The 24,479-nt window shown below is 43.3% G+C and overlaps 1 protein-coding gene across 1 annotated transcript in view; it reads right to left on the reverse strand.

Annotated features, from left to right (window-relative positions):
* The window catches only part of cntn2 (contactin 2), a 344,973-nt gene that overhangs the window by 22,268 nt on the left and 298,226 nt on the right, over positions 1 to 24,479 (reverse strand). Inside the window, 2 exon segments of the mRNA XM_034167507.1 lie at positions 10,102 to 10,270; positions 21,805 to 21,917. Of these exon segments, the coding sequence (XP_034023398.1) occupies positions 10,102 to 10,270; positions 21,805 to 21,917 (282 nt within the window).

The raw sequence follows: 24,479 nt of genomic DNA on the forward strand, positions 1-24,479 counted from the left end.
CCAGTAGATTGAGGTCACTTCAGAGTCTGAGTCTGTATTCCCGAGTATATGAGGTCACTTCAGAGTCTGAGTCTGTGTTTCTGAGTAGACGAGGTCACTTCTGAGTCTGTATTCCCGAGTAGATGAGGTCACGTCAGGGTCTGAGTCTGTATTCCCGAGTAGATGAGGTCACTTCAGAGTCTGAGTCTGTATTCCCGAGTAGATGAGGTCACTTCAGAGTCTGAGTCTGTATTCCCGAGTAGATGAGGTCACTTCAGAGTCTGAGTCTGTATTCCCGAGTAGATGAGGTCACTTCAGAGTCTGAGTCTGTATTTCCGAGAAGATGAGGTCACTTCAGGGTCTGAGTCTGTTTTCCCGAGAAGATGAGGTCACTTCAGAGTCTGAGTCTGTGTTTCTGAGTACACGAGGTCACATCTGAGTCTGTATTCCCAAGTAGATGAGGTCACTTCAGAGTCTGAGTCTGTATTCCCGAGTAGATGAAGTCACTTCAGAGTCTGAGTCTGTGTTTCTGAGTAGACGAGGTCACTTCAGAGTCTGAGTCTGTTATCCCGAGTGGATGAGGTCACTTCAGAGTCTGAGTCTGTATTCCCGAGTAGATGAGGTCACTTCAGGGTCTGAGTCTGTATTCCCGAGTAGATGAGGTCACTTCAGGGTCTGAGTCTGTATTCCCGAGTAGATGAGGTCACTTCAGGGTCTGAGTCTGTGTTTCTGAGTAGACGAGGTCACATCTGAGTCTGTATTCCCAAGTAGATGAGGTCACTTCAGAGTCTGAGTCTGTATTCCCGAGTAGATGAAGTCACTTCAGAGTCTGAGTCTGTGTTTCTGAGTAGACGAGGTCACTTCAGAGTCTGAGTCTGTATTCCCGAGTAGATGAGGTCACTTCAGGTTCTGAGTCTGTATTCCCGAGTAGATGAGGTCACTTCAGGGTCTGAGACTGTATTCCCGAGTAGATGAGGTCACGTCAGAGTCTGAGTCTGTATTCCCGAGTAGATGAGGTCACTTCAGAGTCTGAGTCTGTGTTTCTGAGTAGACGAGGTCACTTCAGAGTCTGAGTTTGTATTCCCGAGTAGATGAGGTCACTTCAGGGTCTGAGTCTGTATTCCCGAGTAGATGAGGTCACTTCAGGGTCTGAGTCTGTGTTTCTGAGTAGACAAGGTCACATCTGAGTCTGTATTCCCGAGTAGATGAGGTCACTTCAGAGTCTGAGTCTGTATTCCCGAGTAGATGAAGTCACTTCAGAGTCTGAGTCTGTGTTTCTGAGTAGACGAGGTCACTTCAGAGTCTGAGTCTGTATTCCCGAGTAGATGAGGTCACTTCAGGGTCTGAGTCTGTATTCCCGAGTAGATGAGGTCACGTCAGAGTCTGAGTGTGTTTTCCCGAGTAGATGAGGTCACTTCAGAGTCTGAGTCTGTATTCCCGAGTAGATGAGGTCACTTCAGGGTCTGAGTCTGTATTCCCGAGTAGATGAGGTCACTTCAGGGTCTGAGACTGTATTCCCGAGTAGATGAGGTCACGTCAGAGTCTGAGTCTGTATTCCCGAGTAGATGAGGTCACTTCAGAGTCTGAGTCTGTGTTTCTGAGTAGACGAGGTCACTTCAGAGTCTGAGTCTGTATTCCCGAGTAGATGAGGTCACTTCAGGGTCTGAGTCTGTGTTTCTGAGTAGACGAGATCACATCTGAGTCTGTATTCCCGAGTAGATGAGGTCACTTCAGAGTCTGAGTCTGTGTTTCTGAGTAGACGAGGTCACTTCAGAGTCTGAGTCTGTATTCCCGAGTAGATGAGGTCACTTCAGGGTCTGAGTCTGTATTCCCGAGTAGATGAGGTCACGTCAGAGTCTGAGTCTGTTATCCGGAGTAGATGAGGTCACTTCAGAGTCTGAGTCTGTATTCCGGAGTAGATGAGGTCACTTCAGGGTCTGAGTCTGTATTCCCGAGTAGATGAGGTCACTTCAGGGTCTGAGTCTGTATTCCCGAGTAGATGAGGTCACTTCAGGGTCTGAGTCTGTGTTTCTGAGTAGACGAGGTCACATCTGAGTCTGTATTCCCAAGTAGATGAGGTCACTTCAGAGTCTGAGTCTGTATTCCCGAGTATATGAGGTCACTTCAGAGTCTGAGTCTGTGTTTCTGAGTAGACGAGGTCACTTCAGAGTCTGAGTCTGTATTCCCGAGTAGATGAGGTCACTTCAGGGTCTGAGTCTGTATTCCCGAGTAGATGAGGTCACGTCAGAGTCTGAGTCTGTTATCCCGAGTAGATGAGGTCACTTCAGAGTCTGAGTCTGTATTCCCGAGTAGATGAGGTCACTTCAGGGTCTGAGTCTGTATTCCCGAGTAGATGAGGTCACTTCAGGGTCTGAGTCTGTGTTTCTGAGTAGACGAGGTCACATCTGAGTCTGTATTCCCGAGTAGATGAGGTCACTTCAGAGTCTGAGTCTGTATTCCCGAGTAGATGAAGTCACTTCAGAGTCTGAGTCTGTGTTTCTGAGTAGACGAGGTCACTTCAGAGTCTGAGTCTGTATTCCCGAGTAGATGAGGTCACTTCAGGGTCTGAGTCTGTATTCCCGAGTAGATGAGGTCACGTCAGAGTCTGAGTCTGTTTTCCCGAGTAGATGAGGTCACTTCAGAGTCTGAGTCTGTATTCCCGAGTAGATGAGGTCACTTCAGGGTCTGAGTCTGTATTCCTGAGTAGATGAGGTCACTTCAGGGTCTGAGACTGTATTCCCGAGTAGATGAGGTCATGTCAGAGTCTGAGTCTGTATTCCCGAGTAGATGAGGTCACTTCAGAGTCTGAGTCTGTGTTTCTGAGTAGACGAGGTCACTTCAGAGTCTGAGTCTGTATTCCCGAGTAGATGAGGTCACTTCAGGGTCTGAGTCTGTATTCCAGAGTAGATGAGGTCACGTCAGAGTCTGAGTCTGTTTTCCCGAGTAGATGAGGTCACTTCAGAGTCTGAGTCTGTATTCCCGAGTAGATGAGGTTTATTTTATATTTAGTTTATATTTCGTTTAGTTTATATTTATTCTGCCTTACAGAAACCTGGTTACAGCAGGATGAATATGTTAGTTTAAATGAGTCAACACCCCCGAGTCACACTAACTGTCAGAATGCTCGTAGCACGGGCCGGGGCGGAGGATTAGCAGCAATCTTCCATTCCAGCTTATTAATTAATCAAAAACCCAGACAGAGCTTTAATTCATTTGAAAGCTTGACTCTTAGTCTTGTCCATCCAAATTGGAAGTCCCAAAAAACAGTTTTATTTGTTATTATCTATCGTCCACCTGGTCGTTACTGTGAGTTTCTCTGTGAATTTTCAGACCTTTTGTCTGACTTAGTGCTTAGCTCAGATAAGATAATTATAGTGGGCGATTTTAACATCCACACAGATGCTGAGAATGACAGCCTCAACACTGCATTTAATCTATTATTAGACTCTATTGGCTTTGCTCAAAAAGTAAATGAGTCCACCCACCACTTTAATCATATCTTAGATCTTGTTCTGACTTATGGTATGGAAATAGAAGACTTAACAGTATTCCCTGAAAACTCCCTTCTGTCTGATCATTTCTTAATAACATTTACATTTACTCTGATGGACTACCCAGCAGTCGGGAGTAAGTTTCATTACACTAGAAGTCTTTCAGAAAGCGCTGTAACTAGGTTTAAGGATATGATTCCTTCTTTATGTTCTCTAATGCCATATACCAACACAGTGCAGAGTAGCTACCTAAACTCTGTAAGTGAGATAGAGTATCTCGTCAATAGTTTTACATCCTCATTGAAGACAACTTTGGATGCTGTAGCTCCTCTAAAAAAGAGAGCTTTAAATCAGAAGTGCCTGACTCCGTGGTATAACTCACAAACTCGTAGCTTAAAGCAGATAACCCGTAAGTTGGAGAGGAAATGGCGTCTCACTAACTTAGAAGATCTTCACTTAGCCTGGAAAAAGAGTCTGTTGCTCTATAAAAAAGCCCTCCGTAAAGCTAGGACATCTTTCTACTCATCACTAATTGAAGAAAATAAGAACAACCCCAGGTTTCTTTTCAGCACTGTAGCCAGGCTGACAAAGAGTCAGAGCTCTATTGAGCTGAGTATTCCATTAACTTTAACTAGTAATGACTTCATGACTTTCTTTGCTAACAAAATTTTAACTATTAGAGAAAAAATTACTCATAACCATCCCAAAGACGTATCGTTATCTTTGGCTGCTTTCAGTGATGCCGGTATTTGGTTAGACTCTTTCTCTCCGATTGTTCTGTCTGAGTTATTTTCATTAGTTACTTCATCCAAACCATCAACATGTTTATTAGACCCCATTCCTACCAGGCTGCTCAAGGAAGCCCTACCATTATTTAATGCTTCGATCTTAAATATGATCAATCTATCTTTGTTAGTTGGCTATGTACCACAGGCTTTTAAGGTGGCAGTAATTAAACCATTACTTAAAAAGCCATCACTTGACCCAGCTATCTTAGCTAATTATAGGCCAATCTCCAACCTTCCTTTTCTCTCAAAAATTCTTGAAAGGGTAGTTGTAAAACAGCTAACTGATCATCTGCAGAGGAATGGTCTATTTGAAGAGTTTCAGTCAGGTTTTAGAATTCATCATAGTACAGAAACAGCATTAGTGAAGGTTACAAATGATCTTCTTATGGCCTCGGACAGTGGACTCATCTCTGTGCTTGTTCTGTTAGACCTCAGTGCTGCTTTTGATACTGTTGACCATAAAATTTTATTACAGAGATTAGAGCATGCCACAGGTATTAAAGGCACTGCGCTGCGGTGGTTTGAATCATATTTGTCTAATAGATTACAATTTGTTCATGTAAATGGGGAATCTTCTTCACAGACTAAAGTTAATTATGGAGTTCCACAAGGTTCTGTGCTAGGACCAATTTTATTCACTTTATACATGCTTCCCTTAGGTAGTATTATTAGACGGTATTGCTTAAATTTTCATTGTTACGCAGATGATACCCAGCTTTATCTATCCATGAAGCCAGAGGACACACACCAATTAGCTAAACTGCAGGATTGTCTTACAGACATAAAGACATGGATGACCTCTAATGTCCTGCTTTTAAACTCAGATAAAACTGAAGTTATTGTACTTGGCCCCATAAATCTTAGAAACATGGTGTCTAACCAGATCCTTACTGTGGATGGCATTACCCTGACCTCTAGTAATACTGTGAGAAATCTTGGAGTCATTTTTGATCAGGATATGTCATTCAAAGCACATATTAAACAAATATGTAGGACTGCTTTTTTGCATTTACGCAATATCTCTAAAATCAGAAAGGTCTTGTCTCAGAGTGATGCTGAAAAACTAATTCATGCATTTATTTCCTCTAGGCTGGACTATTGTAATTCATTATTATCAGGTTGTCCTAAAAGTTCCCTAAAAAGCCTTCAGTTAATTCAAAATGCTGCAGCTAGAGTACTGACGGGGACTAGAAGGAGAGAGCATATCTCACCCATATTGGCCTCTCTTTCTTTCTTTCTTTCTTTAATATTTATTTCATTCATTTAAAAGAAAAACAGAAAAGCAAAAAACAAAAGCACCACAATACCAGAATGAAAAGGAGCAGAAAGAAGAACAAGTCTTATGATTTCTGCCCCTTTTAACAATACAATCTTTCAATATACAGCATCATAGTCAACATTATTTAACAGATTGCATTTCTTTAACTTGTCACATACCACTGACCCATTTCATAATTATGACCATTAATTAATAGATTACATCACTGACAGGTTACATTTAAACTTAAGACACTCCAAACATTATTAACAGTTTACTTTTTTTTTTTTTTTTTGACTTTCTTGCAGCCCACTGACTTACTTCATATACTCAACAAAAATATAAACGCAACACTTTTGGTTTTGCTCCCATTTTGTATGAGATGAACTCAACGATCTAAAACTTTTTCCACATACACAATATCACCATTTCCCTCAAATACTGTGCACAAACCAGTCTAAATCTGTGATAGTGAGCACTTCTCCTTTGCTGAGATAATCCATCCCACCTCACAGGTGTGCCATATCAAGATGCTGATTAGACACCATGATTAGTGCACAGGTGTGCCTTAGACTGCCCACAATAAAAGGCCACTCTGAAAGGTGCAGTTTTGTTTTATTGGGGGGGGATACCAGTCAGTATCTGGTGTGACCACCATTTGCCTCATGCAGTGCAACACATCTCCTTCGCATCATCCGTGAAGAGAACACCTCTCCAAAGTGCCAAACAGCAGCGAATGTGAGCATTTGCCCACTCAAATCGGTTACGATGACGAACTGGAGTCAGGTCGAGACCCCGATGAGGACGACGAGCATGCAGATGAGCTTCCCTGAGACAGTTTCTGACAGTTTGTGCAGAAATTCTTTGGTTATGCAAACCGATTGTTCCAGCAGCTGTCCGAGTGGCTGGTCTCAGACGATCTTGGAGGTGAACATGCTGGATGTGGAGGTCCTGGGCTGGTGTGGTTACACGTGGTCTGCGGTTGTGAGGCTGGTTGGATGTACTGCCAAATTCTCTGAAACGCCTTTGGAGACGGCTTATGGTAGAGAAATGAACATTCAATACACGAGCAACAGCTCTGGTTGACATTCCTGCTGTCAGCATGCCAATTGCATGCTCCCTCAAATCTTGCGACATCTGTGGCATTGTGCTGTGTGATAAAACTGCACCTTTCAGAGTGGCCTTTTATTGTGGGCAGTCTAAGGCACACCTGTGCACTAATCATGGTGTCTAATCAGCATCTTGATATGGCACACCTGTGAGGTGGGATGGATTATCTCAGCAAAGGAGAAGTGCTCACTATCACAGATTTAGACTGGTTTGTGCACAGTATTTGAGAGAAATGGTGATATTGTATATGTGGAAAAAGTTTTAGATCTTTGAGTTCATCTCATACAAAATGGGAGCAAAACCAAAAGTGTTGCGTTTATATTTTTGTTGAGTATAGTTTCATACTTACTTAATACATCTAATTTAATATGTTTTTTAAATAATTTAAGCGACCTTAATTCTTTAATTTCTTTATTAAGATTGTTCCATAATTTGACACCATTTACTGCAATACTCCTTTCCTTTACTTTGGTTCTAAATCTTGGTTTTTTAAAGACTTCTATTCCTTTCAATTTATAACTACTTACTCTTTTTTAAACATATTTTGAATGTTTGTTGGTAAAGTATTTTTATTAACTTGGTACATCGTTTGTAATATTTTCAAATCAACTAAATCATGAAATTTAAGTACCCTATACTTAATAAACAATGGATTAGATGAATCTCTAAAACCACTGTTACTAATCACTTTTAAAGCTCTTTTCTGCAAAATAAATAAAGGTTGTATATAGGTTGTATATGTTGATCCCCAGATTTCTACACAGTAAGTTAAATATGGGACAATCAATGAATTGTACAATGTTAATAAACCATAACTATTTAATGAATATTTTACTTTATGCAAAACAGCAATGGCTTTCGCTATTTTTCCTTTTATGTAATTTATGTGTGACTTCCATGTAAGATCTTCATCAATCATGACTCCTAAAAATTTCATTTCTTTTACCCTTTGTATATCCATTCCATCTATTTGTAATGACACATTATTTTCTTTCGCTCTATCATTAAACAATATGAAATTTGTCTTATTAATATTTAGTGACAATCTGTTTATATCAAACCAATGTTTAACTTTTTCCAACTCTGTATTTATCACTTGTGCTACTTCCTGTATATCTGATCCAGAGTAAAACAGCGTTGTATCATCAGCAAATAAAATGCTGCCAAGCACATTGGATACATTCACAAAATCATTGATATACAAAATAAACAGTTTGGGTCCAAGTACCGATCCTTGTGGTACTCCATAAATAATGTTACACAATTCTGATTTGGTATTATTTATCTGAACAAACTGTTTTCTATTTTCTAAGTAGCTTTTTACCCACTGATGTGCAACACCTCTTATCCCATATTGTTGTAACTTGTGGAGCAATCTTGAGTGGTCTATAACATCAAAAGCCTTTTTCAGGTCAATAAAAATACTTACAAAATAATCCTTATTATCTATTGTTGTTGATATTTTCTCTATTAGTTCCATAATTGCCATAGCTGTCGAATGTTTTGTTCTGAATCCATACTGAGCATTATTTAAAATATGATGTTTCTCAATAAATTTATCCAATCTTGTTACAAAACAATATTCATTGGCTTCCTGTTAATTCTAGAATAGAATTTAAAATTCTTCTTCTTACTTATAAGGTTTTGAATAATCAGGTCCCATCTAGGGTTTGTAAGAGTAGAATGGGAGGCAGAGCCTTCAGCTTTCAGGCTCCTCTCCTGTGGAACCAGCTCCCAATTCAGATCAGGGAGACAGACACCCTCTCTACTTTTAAGATTAGGCTTAAAACTTTCCTTTTTGCTAAAGATTATAGTTAGGGCTGGATCAGGTGACCCTGAACCATCCCTTAGTTATGCTGCTATAGACGTAGACTGCTGGGGGGTTCCCATGATGCACTGTTTCTTTCTCTTTTTGCTCTGTATGCACCACTCTGCATTTAATCATTAGTGATCGATCTCTGCTCCCCTCCACAGCATGTCTTTTTCCTGGTTCTCTCCCTCAGCCCCAACCAGTCCTAGCAGAAGACTGCCCCTCCCTGAGCCTGGTTCTGCTGGAGGTTTCTTCCTGTTAAAAGGGAGTTTTTCCTTCCCACTGTAGCCAAGTGCTTGCTCACAGGGGGTCGTTTTTGACCGTTGGGGTTTTACATAATTATTGTATGGCCTTGCCTTACAATATAAAGCGCCTTGGGGCAACTGTTTGTTGTGATTTGGCGCTATATAAAAAATTTGATTGATTGATTGATGAGGTCACGTCAGAGGCTGAGTCTGTTTTCCCGAGTAGATGAGGTCACTTCAGAGTCTGAGTCTGTATTCCCGAGTAGATGAGGTCACTTCAGGGTCTGAGTCTGTGTTTCTGAGTAGACAAGGTCACATCTGAGTCTGTATTCCCGAGTAGATGAGGTCACGTTCAGAGTCTTAGTCTGTATTCCCGAGTAGATGAGGTCACATCAGAGTCTGAGTCTGTATTCACGAGTAGATGAGGTCACTTCAGAGTCTGAGTCTGTGTTTCTGAGTAGACGAGGTCACTTCAGAGTCTGAGTCTGTGTTTCTGAGTAGATGAGGTCACGTCAAAGTCTGAGTCTGTATTCCCGAGTAGATGAGGTCACTTCAGGGTCTGAGTCTGTATTCCTGAGTAGATGAGGTCACGTCAAAGTCTGAGTCTGTATTCCCGAGTAGATGAGGTCACTTCAGAGTCTGAGTCTGTTTTCCCGAGTAGATGAGGTCACTTCAGGGTCTGAGTCTGTATTCCAGAGTAGATGAGGTCACTTCAGAGTCTGAGTCTGTATTCCCGAGTAGATGAGGTCACTTCAGAGTCTGAGTCTGTGTTTCTGAGTAGACGAGGTCACTTCAGAGTCTGAGTCTGTATTCCAGAGTAGATGAGGTCACTTCAGAGTCTGAGTCTGTATTCCCGAGTAGATGAGGTCACTTCAGAGTCTGAGTCTGTGTTTCTGAGTAGACGAGGTCACTTCAGAGTCTGAGTCTGTATTCCCGAGTAGATGAGGTCACTTCAGGGTCTGAGTCTGTATTCCCGAGTAGATGAGGTCACGTCAGAGTCTGAGTCTGTATTCCCGAGTAGATGAGGTCACTTCAGAGTCTGAGTCTGTATTCCCGAGTAGATGAGGTCACTTCAGAGTCTGAGTCTGTGTTTCTGAGTAGACGAGGTCACTTCAGAGTCTGAGTCTGTATTCCCGAATAGATGAGGTCACTTCAGGGTCTGAGTCTGTATTCCCGAGTAGATGAGGTCACGTCAGAGTCTGAGTCTGTATTCCCGAGTAGATGAGGTCACTTCAGAGTCTGAGTCTGTATTCCCGAGTAGATGAGGTCACTTCAGAGTCTGAGTCTGTATTCCCGAGTAGATGAGGTCACTTCAGAATCTTGGTCTCTGTTTCGGACTACACAAGGTCACTTCAGAGTCTGAGTCTGTGTTCCTGACTGAATGAGGTCATTAGTGTCTATTTCTTTCTTACTTTCTCACCTGAGTCTCGGGACACAATGATCTCATGTGCTGGCCCGTCTCCTCCTTCACCCCAGGTCCGAATTTCCAGAACAATGTAACCATGGTTTTGTGGGAGCGGAAGCTGAACTGAAGTCTTCCCCTTGTCGAGAACCTTTAACACGGTCTGACCCTCGTGTTTGCACAGGACCTGCCGGGTACAACGATGCATCAAACATTCACAGGAATCAGTCCTCAACAAACACCCCATCAGTCAAATGCACCTGTTTTAGATTTTCATTATATACACATTAAAAATAATCCTCTTTTGAAAAAAGTTGTTTGTGTTGATCTTTTGTACATGAGTGGATTTTGGCTGCAGTGCCTCTTATGTATTGTTTTCTCTAAAACCAGATCAGGTTCTGTCTTTCCATCATAGTAAAACAAGCCATTAAAGTTGTGGAAGCACTAACGTTCTTAACCTTCTGATGTCGCGAGCTGTGCAGAGTCACGGTGAGGGTCTGACATTCAGTCTTCAGTCTGTCAAGTTAATACTGACTGGAAAAAAATGACTCGTGGAATAGAGAAGAACCAGTTCCTGGTAGTCCATTACATCAATCAGATCTGGGATCAGCAACCAGTTGTAGTTTAGCTGGTCTTGTTTTAGATCAGTGTAACCACCGTACAGCTCTGAGTCTCTGCAGATTAATGATAAGTATATTCTGATGAGGAATTCCTCAGAGTCCTTCAGGAATTTAGTCATTTGGTCAGTGTCTGACAGGGTGATGAGTGTGAAGTTGGTAATTGAAGGGGTGATGATGAATATCATCAGTGCATATGCCCCACATTTAGGTTGTGAGATGAAGTAAGTAAGTAAGTAAGCTTTATTTATATAGCAATTTTCACAGACCAAGGTCACAAAGTGCTTCACACGATATAAATAGACAATAAAAACAACACATACAAATATAGAACAATAAAATAAATTGACACTAAAATGCCAGTTTAAAAAAATGTGTCTTTAGTTGCTGTCTAAAAACATCCACAGAGTCTAGTGAGCGAAGAGAACAGGGAAGTTCATTCCAGAGGCGAGGTGCCACAGCTTTAAAAGATCTGTCCCCTCGAGTTTTAAAACAAGTTCGGGGAACCATCAGCAGGTTCTGATTGGAAGACCTCAAACTCCTGCTGGAAACATAAGGCTGGATCAGGTCCTTAATGTATTCCGGTGCCTGTCCATGTAGAGCTCTAAAGGTCAGCACGAGGATTTTGTAATTTATCCTGTAAAAAACAGGGAGCCAATGTAAAGACTTGAGGACAGGAGTAATATGCATTCTCCTGTGGGCGCGGGTAAGAAGTGAAGGAGAAAAAAGATTTCTGGAGTGAGTTAGATGAGGTGGTGGAGAGTGAACCCGAGCATGAAAGAGTGGTGATAGGTGCAGCCTTCAATGGACATGTTGGTGAAGGGAACAGAGGTGCTGAGGAAGTAATGGGTAGATATGGTATCAAGGACAGGAATGTGGAAGGACAGATGGTCCTTGATTTTGCAAAAAGGATGGAAATGGCTGTGGTGAAAACCTACTTTAACAAAAGGGATGAGCACAGGGTAACATATGAGTGGAGGAAGGCGCACAGAGGTGGACTATATTCTTTATAGGAGATGCAAACTAAAAGAAATTGGAGACTGTAACGTCGTGGCACGAGAGAGTGTAGCTAGTGTAGCTTATATAAGTTAAAACATTATTTAATTAAATCTGAAATTTAAGGTCAGCGTCAAGGTTGAGGTTCATTTATTGTCATTCTAGCATGTAATACATGAAAGGAAATGAAATTCCGTACTCAAGGTCCCGTGAAGGCACGAAAGTAAAAAAAACAAACAATAAAGATATGCAAAATATATACAAATAAAATACACAATAACTTAAACATAACTAAAATAAGTTAAACCTAAAGTAAGTTAAACTGAAGAGCCAGTGTGGTGAACTGCAAAAAGTGAACTGTGACCATATTCCACTCAGGTCTGTTTAGCAGCATTGTGTTAGGTCTGTGATGGTTTGTTCACCGGTCTGATAGCTTCTGGAAAGAAGCTGGACTGTAGACGGGAGGTTCTGACCTTGATGCTGTGCAGCGTTCTACCTGTAGGCAGAGGGACAAACAGTCCATGGGCAGTGTGAGTGAGGTCCACTGCAGAGCCTTCCTGTCCACTGCAGAGCCTTCCTGTCGCCTGTAGAGCCTTCCTGTCCACTGCAGAGCCTTCCTGTCCACTGCAGAACCTTCCTGTCTGCTCCAGACCCTTCCTGTCCGCTGCAGAGCCTTCCTGTCCACTGCAGAGCCTTCCTGTCTGCTCCAGACCCTTCCTGTCCGCTGCAGAGCCTTCCTGTCCACTACAGAGCCTTCCTGTCTGCTCCAGACCCTTCCTGTCCACTACAGAGCCTTCCTGTCTGCTCCAGACCCTTCCTGTCCCCTGTAGAGCCTTCCTGTCCACTGTAGAGCCTTCCTATCTGCTCCAGACCCTTCCTGTCCGCTGCAGAGCAGTGACCGTACTGCACAGCGATGGACTGGGTCAGGACGTTCTCCATGACACATGTAGAAGTTGACAACAGCAGGGGGAGCAAGTCCAGCACATTTTAGCTTCCTCAGAAATTAAAGGCATTGGTGGGCCTTTTTCAGGAAGCTGGCTTTGTTTTTGGACCAGGTGAGGTTGTCAGTAATGTGCAAATCCAGAAACTTGAAGGGGGGTTACTCCTCCTAAAGTCCACGATAATGTCCTTTGTCTTCATCACATTTATGCAGAGTTTGTTGGCTCTGCACCTCCAGATGTTGAACCTACTGACGGTACTCTGCCTTGTCGTTGTGGGAGAACAGTCTCACCACGGTCACATCTGCAAATTTGACAATATGACAGCTGGGATATTTGGCCAAGCAGTCATACATCTGCAGAGTGTACAGCAGGGGGCTCAGGACACATGCCTGAGGGGAGCTGGTGTTCAGGATAGTGGATGAAGATAAGTGTCCCTGATTCAGCACCGACTGTGGCCTGTGCAGAACCTCAGCAGAATGTCCATCAGATGTATGTGGTTAAAGTCCCCGGTGAAAGGGGCAGTTATGTTTCTAAAGTGATGTTTCTAAAGAGTTCTAAGTTATGGATATGACTGATTAAACATCTGTCTTCAACTGGACACAAGACAACAGCACCAGTGTAATATTTACACATTTATTTACATATGTGCAGGGGTACAAACACGCGTGACTAAGATTTTGAGAATATGAATGATGATTCATAGTTGTATTGCTGAGTTGATATGTTGCTGATGTGAAAAGGAAAGAACGATGTAATACATATAGGAATGAATAAGAATAAACCTGGTATTAAACCTGGTATTAAACCTTTAGCGGTGAATTTTGGGTTTGAAAATTATTATTATCATTAAAAAAATTAAACAAAGAAAGCCACTTTGCGTCACTGACAACAAAGACCATCGGAATACTTGAAGGTTCACTTATGTGGGTCCTTTAGATTGGGCGAAGAGGTTTGCTCCAGTCCAGATTCCTCATTGGCCGTTTGCTGGCCTTTCTTAATTGACCTGCATCAAGGTAACCCACTGGGTCTCCCAAATGAAGACAGGCATGCTTGGTTTGATTCCCAGCGGGACCATACGATGGAGGTTCCACAGAAGTTGGTTCACTGAACCAGAAATGAAGATTTCGGTGTTTGCTGTCAAAAATGCTCTGGCAGGTTTCAATACTTGTGTAAGTTCAATTTAAAGTCTTAGTAAATATTTAGAAAAAGTTCAAGGCTTTGCAAAGGCTTTACAGTTCACAAAAACACTTTTAGCATTGAGCAGAAAACATAGAATTTAGCCACTCGCTCCTAATTTGAAGAACTCAGCTAAGAAGTTATCTTCAGAATGCAGAGGACTTGACTCAGGCCTTAAAGTGACTGGTAAAGTTAGCAACATTCTAGGCTGTGGCAAACATACAAATGTGGGATTAAAACAAAGAAACAATGAAACAAAAGCAACAAGAGCAAAGACTAAGTACTAAGAAGATGAAGTAGTTCAGAGAATGAGCATGGAAGCGTTGAAGGAGGAGGAGAGAGGAGTGGAAGACTGGAAGAGAGCGTTTCTTTGTTTCAGGGTCATTATAAAGAGGCCACGCACATGGACATAGTTCTGTCCACATGTCATCAGATTGCTTCTAAGAAAAAATTTATTTGTGTGTACAAATGATGCATATATCTTCTTTCTTCTATGGATCACAGAATATAAACCGACAGTCATCTTCTAAAACCATCTGAGAAAAAAGGATGTGATTAACAGAAACACTGATTATACACCATGACTGTGATGTATATAAGGCCATGATTCCGCCACACCAGCAGGAATGCTATGCACATCCAGTTGGTCTGGTTCACGCACCAGAAATTAGTGTGCAGCTGGTGGTCTGTCTTCTCGCTCTCTGCTCAGCATATTTATGCTATAAGTTATGACTATTGAGTCACAACAAACTGGCAACGAGGACAACAAATGACCCACTGCTGCCATGTGAGCATGAACATCTCACTGTGTTTGTCACCAGGGTGGAGAGGGAGTAGAAAATGGTAGCTTTGATCACATTGAGGTCTTTGATGAGTCCACAGAACAATGATCAATGTATGTCGAGATGTTTGAGCATTTTATTGCCGCAAACAAGGTAACAGGTGTACAGAAGGTCGCAGCGTTTTTGAGCATGATGTACACTTTTCTGTGCAGTTTGTTGGTTCTCATCTCTCCACAGCCCTCAGACTCAACATCGGCTCTCCACACTGTACAACTATGAGTGTGTCAGCACCGACCCGGATAACAAAGTCATTACATTTGCTGATGACACCACCTCAGTGGGGCTCATCTCTGGACGTGACAAGACAGTTAACAGGGACGGGGTCCGGTGGCTGGTGGGGTGGTGTGCGGACATCAAACCGGTCCTCAACATCTCAAAGACAAAGATGCTGATTGTGGACTTCAGGAGGAGGAAGACTGATCTGCAGCCCAGCTACATAGATGGGCAGCGTGTGGAAAGGGTGTCCAGCTTCCGGTTCCTGAGTGCGCATGTGGATGCAGACCTCCAATGGGGCGCCAACACCCCAGTGGTTGTGAAGAGGGCCCAACAGCGGGTCCACTTCCTGTGGACCCTCAGGAGGATCAACTTGAAGAGGGAACTGCTGACCGTCTTCCACCTCTGCTCCATTGAGAGTGTGCTAACGTACTGCATCTCTGTGTGGTTCACCGGCTGTACCGCAGCACACAGAAAGGCCCTACAGAGGAGCATTATGACACAAAAAAATCACTGGCCACCCTCTGCCCCCCAGGAGGCCCTCTTAACACTGGCTGTCTCAGGAGGGCACGCAGCATTATGAGAGACAGCACACATCCAACTCAACTTCAACTTCAACTTTTTTCTTATATAGCGCCAGATCACAACAAACAGTTGCCCCAAGGCGCTCCATATTGCAAGGTAAGGCCATACAATAACCATGAAAAACCCCAACGGTCAAAACGACCCCCTATGAGCAAGCACTTGGCCACAGTGGGAAGGAAAAACTCCCTTTTAACAGGAAGAAACCTCCAGCAGAACCAGGCTCAGGGAGGGGCAGTCTTCTGCTGAGACTGGTTGGGGCTGAGGGAAAGAACCAGGAAAAAGACATGCTGTGGAGGGGAGCAGAGATCGATCACTAATGATTAAATGCAGAGTGGTGCATACAGAGCAAAAAGAGAAAGAAACAGTGCATCATGGGAACCCCCCCACAGTCTACGTCTAAAGCAACATAACCAAGGGATGGTCCAGGGTCACCCGATCCAGCCCTAACTATAAGCCTTAGCGAAAAGGAAAGTTTTAAGCCTAATCTTAAAAGTAGAGAGGGTATCTGTCTCCCTGATCTGAATTGGGAGCTGGTTCCACAGGACATCAAAACCTGGTTATAGCAGGATGAATATGTTAGTTTAAATGAGTCAACACCCCCGAGTCACACTAACTGTCAGAATGCTCGTAGCACGGGCCGAGGCGGAGGATTAGCAGCAATCTTCCATTCCAGCTTATTAATTAATCAAAAACCCAGACAGAGCTTTAATTCATTTGAAAGCTTGACTCTTAGTCTTGTCCATCCAAATTGGAAGTCCCAAAAACCAGTTTTATTTGTTATTATCTATCGTCCACCTGGTCGTTACTGTGAGTTTCTCTGTGAATTTTCAGACCTTTTATCTGACTTAGTGCTTAGCTCAGATAAGATAATTATAGTGGGCGATTTTAACATCCACACAGATGCTGAGAATGACAGCCTCAACACTGCATTTAATCTATTATTAGACTCTATTGGCTTTGCTCAAAAAGTAAATGAGTCCACCCACCACTTTAATCATATCTTAGATCTTGTTCTGACTTATGGTATGGAAATAGAAGACTTAACAGTATTCCCTGAAAACTCCCTTCTGTCTGATCATTTCTTAATAACATTTACATTTACTCTGATGGACTACCCAGCAGTGGGGAATAAGTTTCATTACACTAGAAGTCTTTCAGAAAGCGCTGTAACTAGGTTTAAGGATATGATTCCTTCTTTATGTTCTCTAATGCCATATACCAATACAGTGCAGAGTAGCTACCTAAACTCTGTAAGTGAGATAGAGTATCTCGTCAATAGTTTTACATCCTCATTGAGAGACAACTTTGGATGCTGTAGCTCCTCTAAAAAAGAGAGCTTTAAATCAGAAGTGCCTGACTCCGTGGTATAACTCACAAACTCGTAGCTTAAAGCAGATAACCCGTAAGTTGGAGAGGAAATCTTTGGCTGCTTTCAGTGATGCCGGTATTTGGTTAGACTCTTTCTCTCCGATTGTTCTGTCTGAGTTATTTTCATTAGTTACTTCATCCAAACCATCAACATGTTTATTAGACCCCATTCCTACCAGGCTGCTCAAGGAAGCCCTACCATTATTTAATGCTTCGATCTTAAATATGATCAATCTATCTTTGTTAGTTGGCTATGTACCACAGGCTTTTAAGGTGGCAGTAATTAAACCATTACTTAAAAAGCCATCACTTGACCCAGCTATCTTAGCTAATTACAGGCCAATCTCCAACCTTCCTTTTCTCTCAAAAATTCTTGAAACAGTAGTTGTAAAACAGCTAACTGATCATCTGCAGAGGAATGGTCTATTTGAAGAGTTTCAGTCAGGTTTTAGAATTCATCATAGTACAGAAACAGCATTAGTGAAGGTTACAAATGATCTTCTTATGGCCTCGGACAGTGGACTCATCTCTGTGCTTGTTCTGTTAGACCTCAGTGCTGCTTTTGATACTGTTGACCATAAAATTTTATTACAGAGATTAGAGCATGCCATAGGTATTAAAGGCACTGCGCTGCGGTGGTTTGAATCATATTTGTCTAATAGATTACAATTTGTTCATGTAAATGGGGAATCGTCTTCACAGACTAAAGTTAATTATGGAGTTCCACAAGGTTCTGTGCTAGGACCAATTTTATTCACTTTATACATGCTTCCCTTAGGCAGTATTATTAGACGGTATTGCTTAAATTTTCATTGTTACGCAGATGATACCCAGCTTTATCTATCCATGAAGCCAGAGGACACACACCAATTAGCTAAACTGCAGGATTGTCTTACAGACATAAAGACATGGATGACCTCTAATTTCCTGCTTTTAAACTCAGATAAAACTGAAGTTATTGTACTTGGCCCCACAAATCTTAGAAACATGGTGTCTAACCAGATCCTTACTGTGGATGGCATTACCCTGACCTCTAGTAATACTGTGAGAAATCTTGGAGTCATTTTTGATCAGGATATGTCATTCAAAGCGCATATTAAACAAATATGTAGGACTGCTTTTTTGCATTTACGCAATATCTCTAAAATCAGAAAGGTCTTGTCTCAGAGTGATGCTGAAAAACTAATTCATGCATTTATTCCTCTAGGCTGGACTATTGTAAATCATTATTATCAGGTTGTCCTAAAAGTTCCCTAAAAAGCCTTCAGTTAATTCAAAATGCTGCAGCTAGAGTACTGACGGGGACTAGAAGGAGAGAGCATATCTCACCCATATTGGCCTCTCTTCATTGGCTTCCTGTTAATTCTAGAATAGAATTTAAAATTCTTCTTCTTACTTATAAGGTTTTGAATAATCAGGTCCCATCTTATCTTAGGGACCTCGTAGTACCATATCACCCCAATAGAGCGCTTCGCTCTCAGACTGCAGGCTTACTTGTAGTTCCTAGGGTTTGTAAGAGTAGAATGGGAGGCAGAGCCTTCAGCTTTCAGGCTCCTCTCCTGTGGAACCAGCTCCCAATTCAGATCAGGGAGACAGACACCCTCTCTACTTTTAAGATTAGGCTTAAAACTTTCCTTTTTGCTAAAGCTTATAGTTAGGGCTGGATCAGGTGACCCTGAACCATCCCTTAGTTATGCTGCTACAGACGTAGACTGCTGGGGGGTTCCCATGATGCACTGTTTCTTTCTCTTTTTGCTCTGTATGCACCACTCTGCATTTAATCATTAGTGATCGATCTCTGCTCCCCTCCACAGCATGTCTTTTTCCTGGTTCTCTCCCTCAGCCCCAACTAGTCCCAGCAGAAGACTGCCCCTCCCTGAGCCTGGTTCTGCTGGAGGTTTCTTCCTGTTAAAGGGAGTTTTTCCTTCCCACTGTAGCCAAGTGCTTGCTCACAGGGGGTCGTTTTGACCGTTGGGGTTTTACATAATTATTGTATGGCCTTGCCTTACAATATAAAGCGCCTTGGGGCAACTGTTTGTTGTGATTTGGCGCTATATAAAAAAATTGATTGAATTGATTGATTGATCAGGAGTTTGAGCTGCTGCCCTCTGGCAGGCGTTTCAGGATGCTAAGAGCCAGGACTAACGGACTGAGGGACAGTTTTTAGAGCAGGGCCGTAGCCATGATAAATGCAAACAGCTGACACAACATTTAAGTGCAAATAAATGTGTGTACAGCAACTTTTTGACACAACTAATGTATGTGAAGTAATTTTTATACAGTGAACATGTTTAATCATCTTTCTTACATCATAGATTTGTGTCTACGTATTTAGTCCTTCATTTGTACATAGTGTCTTTCTTTGATAACTGCAAGCCTCGTTCAGTTATTTATTATTTATCTCATTGATTGATTGATTTTTGTGCCGAGGAGGAGGAGGACTATGCCCCAGATTCATTGTGCTAATGTACACACTGCATGACTGTGTAATGAATAAAGATTCTTGATCTTGATAAAGATATTGGGCTTCATCATCTTGTTTTGGCTGCTCCCATTAGGGGGTACCACAGCACATCATCTGTCTCCATCTCACCCTGTCCTCTGTCTTCCTCTTTCTCACCAACCACCTGCATGTCCTCCCACAACACATCCATAAACCCCTCTTTGTCCTCCCTCTTCTCCTCCTGCCTGGTCCCTCCTTTGCACATCTCGTCAGTCTGTGCACTTGGATAAGACACTTAATCTGCATTGTCTCAGTCCACCCAGCTGTAAATGGGTACAGGCTTGGGCTGAAGTCCTGCCCAGAAGAAGTCAGAGACTCATCATGGTCCAGAACCTGGGGATAAACCTCAGAGCCTATTTTGGACTTCTTCCTGTTTTTGCTGGAGGAAGGCAGGTTTGTCCCCAAACCTGCTGGTGGACTCAAACCATCCACTTTATCTGAGAGCTCTTCCACAGACATGAGTGTGATGTACACAGAGCCACAGTCTTCATGAAGCGGGAGGGTTTAGCTCACCGTTCGGTTGATGATACTTAACTCTGACTGTCCACCTTCACTGAAAACCTTTATGTCCTCTAATTTATTACTCTTACAATTTGTCCAGACTGAGATGATGATCATTGGTCCTGTGAGATAGACGCCAGTTTGACCAGCTATGGTTCACATTGGCTACATGTCTCAGTCATCAGTGAAATGAAGCAAAATGTCTCTGGGTGACCTTTGATCCCACACTGACCTTTAACCAACACATTAGAAAAATGACAAAGAATGCTTTTTTCCCATCTGCATAATGATGTGGCGAGTTGAACAATCCTGTCTGTGGCTGACGCAGAGACTCTGATTCATGCCTTTGTCTCTTCTAGACTGGAGCACTGTAATGCTCTATTGTCTGTCTCCAACTACTTCAAAATGCTGCTGCTGGAGTTCTAACCAGAGACTTTGATCACATTACCTGGATCTTCCCGCCCTTCACTGCCTTCCTGTCCCTGTTTTGTTACTAACACACAAAGTCCTTCTTGGACTAGCTCCTCCCTATCCGGCTGATGTAATTAAGCCCTCGGACTGACCCGTGCTCTGTGTTCTTACTGTGTGTTCCAAAGGTGAAAAAGAAGTCAGCAGGTCACAGAGCTTTCTCTCACCATGCATCTGTTCCGTGGAACGATCTGCCTGCTGAGATAAAACAGTCTGACTCTGAAGACATATCTGGAGACTGGAGTCCAGATTAAAGACCCATCTGTTCTCCAGCGTGCTCCACTGGTTTCTTTCTCACTCTGTTCGTCACATTCAGCGTCATCACAACCACATTCTTGGGGAACATGTTGTGTGTGGGCCGCCAGAAGAGGAGGTATTGCTGGCCCACCACCAGTGGCGCCCTGCCTGAAGTGCGGGCTTCAGGCACGAGAGGGCGCTGCCGCCGCGGACACAGCCGGGGGTGACAGCTGTCACTCATTATCTCTTGACAGCTGTCACCCATCTACTCAACATCATCTCACTCCATAAAGACCAGACGTCATCTCCACCTCGTTGCCGAGATATCGTACTTTATTGGAGGTAATATCCTCAGCCGTTTGTGTGGTACAATATAATTTGTATATTGTGAGTGTTTGCAGGAGTACCGGTACCTCTGTCGGTGGAAGCTGAGTGAGTGCTGGACGGCACTCTTTTCCCCTGAGGAATCACTGCGGTACTCTGCAACATATTGAGTGAGAGGTGGAGGTGGCATTCCCACCGTTGTTGTTACTGGGTGTACACACACCCACACTTGACTGTCTTTGTTCTTGCCAGCAGTACCAGATCCGACAGTCGGGGACGGTGATCACCTGGGAATTCGGGACTTGGCGGCTCCAGTATTCACCAGGTTCGGTGGCGGCGGAAATCGTGTGGTTCCGGCTCTTCTCAGGACAGACGTCTTCTATCCTCGAGCCTGCCCACACGTCACCTTTGTGGATTGACTGTAATCATATTCTGAGATTGTCTGTATGTTCGTTGTGCTCCTTCACAACATTAAATTGTTAATTTTTGGCTCATCTATTGACCGTTCATTTGCGCCCCCTGTTGTGGGTCCGTGTCACTACACTTTCACAACAGAACAGAAGAGAAGAATGAGACTCACCTGCTGGTCAGCATGTTACATGTTATTTTGTTGTTGAAGGTGATGTTATGGTGGATTTGTTGTTGTGACTAACTGATTTCTGGTTAACTCTGTCTGACAATCTGCTTGTGGGGGAGGGGGGTTGTGAACACAGAGGCCTTGGTTCAAATCCCAGGTAGACCAGAAAGTCACCGCTTACTCCCCAAATTGCTCTCGACATTAAATTGCTCTCGGACACTGACGTGTAAGTTTTTTGTGTAAATATGAAGCATCACTGTAAAGCATTATGACCATAAAAAGCACTATATAAACACAGCCCATTTACCATTTACTAGGCTGTTTGCAGTTATTCCTCAAAACCACGAAACACACGCAAACGCATAGAACTCACCTTGTAGCCAAGTACCGCGGACTCGTTGTGCATGGCTGTCACATGGTTCCACCTCAACATTACCCATGAGCCATCAGTCTTCCATGACACATTTCCTGGAGAACGACTGGGAGCTGTCAACGAAACACAGCCATAATCAGCAACCAAGACTAAACAGCAGCAGCACAGTTCTGTGTCAGTTCAAGTTGTGTAGTGACAGCCTTGCATGGCAGCACTGTGTGTGTGTGTGTGTGTGTGTGAATGGGTGAATGTTAGTCATCACTATAAAAGCGCTATGAAAGTACAGCCCTATTCCCACTTCACTGTCTGACAAAATAACTTCAACCAGTTAGCAGATTTTTTAAATTTGTGAGGAATGTTCCACAGTTGGGCATCTCCAGATGAATAGCTTTTGAAGCAGATGGGATAAAAGTCAAATGTCAAGGTCATCAAAACAATAGTCCAAAAACAAAAACAAACAAAAACCCCACCATGTTTTCCAAACTGCATTTTAATTGCATGTTATACACCCTTCACACGAAAGGCCGAATGAGCCCAAATGAAAATTCACCCTCCTGTCAGGCACAGTCGTGCAGCCAGTCTGAATGTACAGCACATACTCTCTACTTTCGAGGTGCGTTCGAGGTGGAAAAATGTCAAACAACAGTTGAGGTGGCCTCTAACTGCATTCTGACTGCGTTCTACATATTTTATCAGCGTCACAACAATATTTGGAATAGTCTGATTGTGCTCAAGAGACATTCACGTGGACAGGCATGTCTAATCCTGCCTACATGCCCCTGATTCCACCCCCATGCATCCCGTTTGGGGTGCGCAAAGGAAATTTGGTAATGTGCAAAGTCTATGGCACGCATTCAGTTTGTGAAGCAGACATGAACATTGTGGAATCATACCAAAAACACCATGCGTCTCAGAGCCATGGGGCAGCACACACAACTGGACGGGGTGTTACAGCCATAATAATCATATTGTCACAGGTACATTGTCAGTCCCTCTCATGGGTCAGACAATGTATCTGCAATATTAAGGGCATCATAGTTGTAATACCACATGCAGGTGTGCACATTAGAAGGGATGACAGTAAAAGAGTATTACCATACAGTATGACTAGAATAAATAATCACCTTTGGAATGGCTCCAGATGTGGCTCCCACTACTTGGCGCACACCAGCCAGCCTGCAACCTATGATATAATCATGTGATCCTGGGAGTGAGGTCAGATGGTGAAAACAGCCACGTACCGACGGCAAATACGCCGTCCACTATAACATAAGTATTCCATGTGATGTGGCATCCAGTGGTGCAATGGATGGCATCCTGCGCATCAGGGCACATACCACCCGTTCGCAAGGTTCAGAGGATCTGTTATGTGTAGCATTACGTGACTGACAGGACACTCATGCAAACCATGGTGTGATCACTTCATGGTGCCAAGGTCCTACAATGAGGAAGGGTGTGGGCGGCTGCTGTGTAATGCTTTAATATCAGCATCTGCCTTGGCACTTTTCGGGTTTACACATGCTATCTAATATGTGACCGATACATGTAATCCAGGTTCTCCTGCATGGGTTTTCTGTGGTGCATCGCGGCCTGTTGGCTATAACTGCTGCACTGTAAGAATGAGTGTGCAGGTCAGTGATCTGATGGACATAATGATCTGACCACACGTCCAGCAGGGTGACACAGCAGGTCTTCAAAAGATAGCGGACCACAATGCTCGCTGTGTCATGCCTCTCCCCTTTCTTGCCTTCCACCCAGATCTCGGGTGGCACTCCCACCGCACCTGCACGGCAGTCGATGTGCATTCTTCTTATTCTTAATAGAATCTGACGGTAGTCTAAAGGCCCACTGGCACTTACACGACTTTGATGCACGCACTTGCACCTCCTGTGTCGTGCAAGAGAGTAAACTCGTCTTTAACGGGTGCAGACGGAACACGAGAGGGTCGTCGGCGCGTGCAATTGCGCAAAGAGAATTTTAAAATGTTCAAAAAATCTTTCACGCATAAATGTCATGCAATGTGGTGAGATCTGCTCACCAACATTATGTGCAGATCGTCAAGTGGAGTAAAGAAGAAGTGAACAGAATGAGTGATTGCGCTCCGCACCGCATCAGAGTGCAGCTCGTCTGAAGGATTATAACGAGATGTTAAATCTATCATGAGCATACTTTTATAGCTGCAGACAAGAAGGAAAGAACACACAACTGTTTTACCAAGCCATGACAATGTAAACATGACAAATAATTTGTTGTGGTTTGCCCCTGGTCTGCTGGTTTCTGTCTGTTTCTGTGTTCAGGTGAAGCTGAGGTGGAGCTGCTGGTGAAGTGGTTGGTGTTTGGTGCATCGGATGTGTGCTACATCAGGGCTCTGCTCCCAGCTGTCAAACTGCACGTGGGCCCCGCCCCATCTGTCAAGACAGCTCACGGAATTGATAGAGTGGCATCTCCCAGCCGATCTGCATCTTCACTCAGTGGGTGCTCACAGCTGACGTTCATTGCGTCTCATCACCGTCCCAGATTTAACCCCGTACCTGTCATAAGTTTTGGGTCAGAATCTACTGCTTCCAATCGCTGACATCTGCTGCAGTCCACCTGAAGAACCTCCGTGTTCCTCCGGGTTGGAACCGGGTTGCCACAGGCTCCCAGCTGTGCCATGCCATCTCACCCAGCCGGTA

The sequence above is a fragment of the Thalassophryne amazonica genome, chromosome 3 (genome assembly GCF_902500255.1).
Source record: "Thalassophryne amazonica chromosome 3, fThaAma1.1, whole genome shotgun sequence".
Classification (NCBI taxonomy): domain Eukaryota; kingdom Metazoa; phylum Chordata; class Actinopteri; order Batrachoidiformes; family Batrachoididae; genus Thalassophryne; species Thalassophryne amazonica.